The 5,645-nt window shown below is 41.8% G+C and overlaps 1 protein-coding gene across 1 annotated transcript; it reads left to right on the top strand.

Annotated features, from left to right (window-relative positions):
* Positions 1-1,568: 1,568 nt before the first annotated feature.
* On the top strand, positions 1,569-5,295 carry fzd10 (frizzled class receptor 10). Its single transcript, XM_076104504.1, has one exon. It carries the CDS (start codon positions 2,271-2,273, stop codon positions 4,023-4,025), a length of 1,755 nt encoding a protein of 584 aa, XP_075960619.1. The 5' UTR covers positions 1,569-2,270; the 3' UTR covers positions 4,026-5,295.
* The last annotated feature ends 350 nt before the right edge of the window (positions 5,296-5,645 follow it).

The following is a 5,645-nucleotide window of genomic DNA, read 5'->3' on the forward strand; positions in this document are numbered from 1 at the left end:
GTGTCCATGATTTGTTCATTAGGTGCATTAAACTCTCCAGGATTCAAAAAATAAATATGTACTGGTGCATTTGTGATATCACCCAGAGCTTATTCAAAATCAGAAAACACTGTAGATTGTTGTGACAGTTCATTTATGGCTCCAAGTGTAACACAACTTAAGAAATGGATGTCCCGGCAAAATGGTGAGAATACTAGAATTGTCCACATCTGGTAAGAATACAGATGTCACTGTGGGAGAGGCAAAGCAGTATCTGAATAATTAATGCAAGCTCTTTTAGGCCTCGCAATAGAAGTATGTCAACACCTTAGGCTGACATTTGTAAAAGAAACTTAACCATAACCTCATTTGTTTGCTACTACTTCATTGAAAAAGACAGGAAATGATTGCAAAGTGAATGTTTCATACAGTATACAGACTGACAAACACTCGACACAATACAGCTATTGTTTTAAACTATTCAAGTCTATTGTTGTTTTCTTGTTGGTATGTGTGAATATTATTTTGAAATTCACCTTGATGAATACAACATATTTACATCAATTTTATTAAGTTATAAAACATAGCTAACCCAGTCTGCCTGTGTTGTTTGTGTAAATATACCATTACATGAAATATACCAGAAATATATCATAATTTAAAGGGGAACCACACCCTAAAAACATAATTCATGCATGTAATCATTTTCATTTTTTCATACATTTTGCTTGCATCGTATTAAAGACTGGTCTATGATCATCAAATTTAATTTTTGCTAAATGAAAGTCCTATGGGGATTAATGTCAGTCTACAGGAAATTGCCAATGAAAGTTATGGAAAGTTATATTTACTCAAATACTGTACTCTACATGAATATTTTAATTTGACTTTACTTTGTACTTGAACTGTCAGGCATGTTTTAGTGTGCAGTAAGAACAATATGAAATGTATTTTTCTTTGGATTCTCATATAATTTAAGGCATGTCCTTAGCTAATGTTTATTTTTGACCACTCAGCATAAGTGAAACCCTTAAACTGAGGTTGCACTGATTCAAAACATACAAAGTAAAACATATTGATAACATCTTGTGTGACTGCAGAATGCAGCAGTAAAAACTAGGAATATGTTCTGTTTGTCGTTGTTTTGCCTGTTATTTAGGGGAGCTGCCTTCTGAAACGTATTTACCAAGAAAAAGCAATTAAATGGAGGGGAATCATACCTTTTTTTTTTTTTAAGTAAAAAATAAACTTGCCCTGCAGTAACATATGTGCTGACAGTTAAAACATCAGTTGTAACCAAAACTCAGATTTTGATGCGCCTCCGGACCGGTGTGCCTATGAGCCATATTGCGCAATATTTTGGGATTCTCATAAAATGTGTTTCTGTCCTGTTGTAGTCGAAGTTTGCGGTTGAGCACAAACAAACAGAGAGAGGGAAGTTTGCTCCGAGCCTTTGAAACTGCTGTAATGAACAAGCTGTTCCGCACGATTTGAAAATAATCCGCGTGTCAGTGTCATCTTTCTTATGCAAAGTAGCTGTCTTTGAAGGCGGATCTTTTGGCAGGTTAGACCGGGACGGAGGCTCCGACCAGCTCAGACGAGCGCTGCCACCAAACGCATCAACTGCCTGTTTACGAGAGGAGCATACGCCTGCATTTTAAGGGACACAGTCATTACTATCAACGAGGATATTTATTTACTTACTTATATTGCCGACTGGTTCATTGTTTCCGGTGCCTTGTGAGCAGCCATCCCCGCCGCATAAAGGACTAGAGGAAAATCGTTTTTGTTTTCCCAAGTTGTTGCACGAGGACTGAAATCGCAGTGCTACACGGACAAATACTCCGGGAAAAGTGACACGATACGTGAGGATGGATGAGTGAGTCTTTTGTGAACGAGTAGGGAACAAATCGGAACACATTACCGTTCACTTTTACGCACAACAGTAGACCGATATGCTCCGTGCAAGAGACCGAACAAGTAGCTCCGACACTACAAATTGAGCGCTTGAAAGCATGGACCTGAACGCACGCGACTACCAGCGAGAAAACATTTTCGGACCACTGCGGGATTTATGATTTTATTAAACTCTACAAATCTAACATGAGGAAACGATGGTCATGCAGCAGATAGTTCAGTAAGTTTTTTTTTTTTTTCCCCCACATTGATCTGACACACAAACACCAGCCAGGTTTCATCTCTGACTTTTTAATGAAATGAACTTGTGTGGTGTGTTATAGTGGTGAACATTTGGCCTATTTTTTTTTTTTCTTTAAATCAAAAGAAGGAGAATGCGTTCAACTGTTAAACTGAGCCTCATCTATGTGCTACTGGTCCTTTGGGGCGGTGGGGGCTCAGCCATTAGCTCAATAGACCCCGACTGGTCAGGAGAGGGGAAATGTCAACACATCAACATCCCCCAGTGTAAAGACATTGGCTACAACATGACAGTGATGCCAAATCTTATGGGCAACGATGACCAAAAAGAGGCAGCAATAAAGCTGCAGGAGTTTGCGACGCTGATACAGTTTGGATGCCACAGCCATCTCAAATTTTTCCTGTGTTCACTGTATGCTCCCATGTGCACGGAGCAGGTTTCAAACCCCATCCCGGCATGTAGAGTTATGTGTGAGCAGGTCAAGCTGAAATGCTCGCCCATCTTGGAACAATTTAACTTTCCCTGGCCTGACTCTCTGGACTGCTCCCGGCTGCCGACCAAAAACGACCCAAACAACCTTTGCATGGAGGCGCCCAACAACGGTTCAGATGAGCCTCCCAAAGTCTCCCACACCCAGCCTCCAGATTTCAGGCCACAGCGGCCTTTGGGCGGGCACGACCTGCACCTTATTAAGGACAGCGGCAGCAAGCAGACGTGCAGCAATCCTGGCAAGTTCCACTTTGTAGAGAAGAGTGAGTCCTGTGCCCCCAAGTGCTACCCCAAAGTGGACGTATACTGGAGTCACGGAGACAAGCAGTTCTCTCTGGTGTGGATAGCCATCTGGTCCATCCTCTGCTTTGTCTCCAGCACCTTCACCGTGCTGACTTTCCTCATAGACCCGCAGCGATTCAAATACCCAGAGAGGCCCATCATCTTCCTCTCTATGTCCTACTGTGTTTACTCTGTGGGCTACCTCGTCCGACTTTTTGTGGGAGCTGACAGAATAGCCTGTGACCGAGACAATGGGGTTCAGTATATTATCCAGGAGGGTCTGGAGAGCACCGGCTGCACAATTGTCTTCCTCATCCTGTATTATTTTGGCATGGCCAGCTCCCTCTGGTGGGTTATCCTGACCCTCACATGGTTTCTGGCTGCAGGGAAGAAGTGGGGTCATGAGGCCATCGAGGCCAACAGCAGCTACTTCCACCTGGCGGCGTGGGGCATCCCGGCTGTGAAGACCATCATGATCCTGGTGATGAGGAAGGTAGCGGGAGATGAACTGACGGGCGTCTGCTACGTGGGCAGCATGGACGTCAAAGCTCTCACGGGCTTTGTGCTGATTCCTCTCTCCTGCTACCTTGTTATTGGCACTTCATTCCTGCTGTCTGGCTTTGTGGCCCTCTTCCACATCCGTAAGATCATGAAAACGGAGGGAGAGAACACAGACAAGCTTGAGAAGTTGATGGTTCGCATCGGGGTCTTCTCTGTGCTCTACACTGTCCCGGCCACCTGCGTCATCGCCTGCTATTTCTACGAGAGGCTCAACATGGACTACTGGCGCATTGTGGCCAGAGAGCAGAAGTGTGTGGACAGCAGCGGGCCGGAGTCAGACGAGTGCACCATGAAGACTTCCATCCCCACGGTTGAGATCTTCATGGTGAAGATCTTCATGCTGCTGGTGGTGGGCATCACTAGCGGCATGTGGATCTGGACCTCAAAGACACTGCAGTCGTGGCAGAACGTGTTTAGCAGGAAGCTAAAGAAGAGGACGAGGAGGAAGGCTGCCAGTGTGTTCACCAGCAGCAGGCCTTACATCAAACCTCACCCATCTCTCAAAGGGCACAGTACTAAGTATGAGCCTACACGGCCCCCTCCAACATGTGTATGAGCTCTCTTTGTATAAACCCCAAAAATACTTGTAAAGCCCTTACCTAAATGAGACTTTGTAATCAGAGTGCCATCAAACAAAAGGTTCATGTTTTATTTATGCAAACTGCGTTGACATGCTTTTTTTGTGTGTGTGTCTTGGGCCATCTCATGCAACAAAATCTGCCTTTGTTTGGGAAAAAAACAATCTGCTACTCCTGTATTCACTTATCGTACTGAGGAACTTGGTAGAGAAAAACAAATCTCATTGCCTCACACAAAAAGAGTGGAATAAACCATTTGGATGTGTCACGGGGTCACTTGATTAATGTGCAATAGATGTTTTCCACAAAACAAACACTTGTACTGTTCGTGATAGATTACAGACAATGAAAGGACCCCACAGACAATGGAGGCAAACGGTCAGAGAGATGAGTGTTGTGTTTGGAGGCTTTTTAATGGAAATCAAGGCAGTGCCATATATGTTTGAACTGGAGTGAGAGCAGCTGTTGAAAAGAGCTCAAGACCTTCCAAACTGCCCACAATTTGTGAGGCAAATCCATCCCATAAATTACAAAAAACACTTGTTATTGAAAAGTTATTTGTACACGTAGTTGAGTTTTCCTCTTTTTTTTCCTTTGCTGTTTTATAGCACAAGGAAACATTTGTATATATTTCGAAAAAAAACTTTTATAGAAAAAATTAATAAAACGTTCTAGTTTTAAATGTTTGCTAAGCCGAAATGGTGTGTTGCAACTGTGTTGTTATTCCCCCTTGGAGTGAGTCTTCATTCTCATATGACCGCTTGTGTTTTTTCTTACTGTCGCAGCACTTGTGTTCTTGCTATACGCTGTACAGTTGGTAGGAGTCACTTAACAAAAATCGAAATCATTCACCTTAATTTGTGAATGTGATATGTCAGAGCTGGATTCTAACAATACATTTGGCAAACAATATAGTTTTCAATTGAATGGACTGAAACAGCATAGTTTGCACGGCCAAAAGAGACATTTTTACTATATTAATAACTGATTGGTTTTATGACCCATTAGGATTAGCTCATAAATGTTATACATACACTGTATATCTCTTGTAATGCAAAAAAAAAATGCTCTTTTACATATAAAAAGGGATGTAACCATGTTTGACATGTTGATGCTTAAGTCAACACACACAGGAAGCATTAATAGCGACATTTCTATTCTTGTTTTTAAATATCCATAAGGAAACAATGGGACATAAACGTTTATCCCTCGGTGGCGGCATCAAGGACAACTTAAAGGGAAAAAGAAGGGATTGTCCATGGCTTTTAATTTTCTGTTTATGTTCAGGCAACAAAGTCACTTATGCATTTAGTTTTAGATTTAGTGAGTTCATTTTTAATATAAAATCTCATGTAAAATCACACTTTATAACACAGATTTTGTATGGGCTTTTGCAATTAGAATACATACGTGTTTGATGAGAAAACTAATTGTAACAGTGTGATACAGTATTACATTTACAGGATAAATGAACATTTCAGCCAGTATTCATACGGATAAAAAGTGAGAGTGGTGGTGTCATCCAAAGGACAAATTAACATCTTCACAGGTTTTTTTTTCGACCAAAATGTCCATTGCGAATGCTGTGGTTAACATGA

Source organism: Anarhichas minor, unplaced genomic scaffold, assembly GCF_050575085.1.
Source record: "Anarhichas minor isolate MPS153535 unplaced genomic scaffold, ASM5057508v1 ptg000030l, whole genome shotgun sequence".
In the NCBI taxonomy this organism is placed as follows: Eukaryota; Metazoa; Chordata; class Actinopteri; order Perciformes; family Anarhichadidae; genus Anarhichas; species Anarhichas minor.

Bases quoted from the DNA above. Each gene is read 5' to 3' on its own strand.
- fzd10 (XM_076104504.1), top strand. From the start codon at position 2,271: ATGCGTTCAACTGTTAAACTGAGCCTCATCTATGTGCTACTGGTCCTT.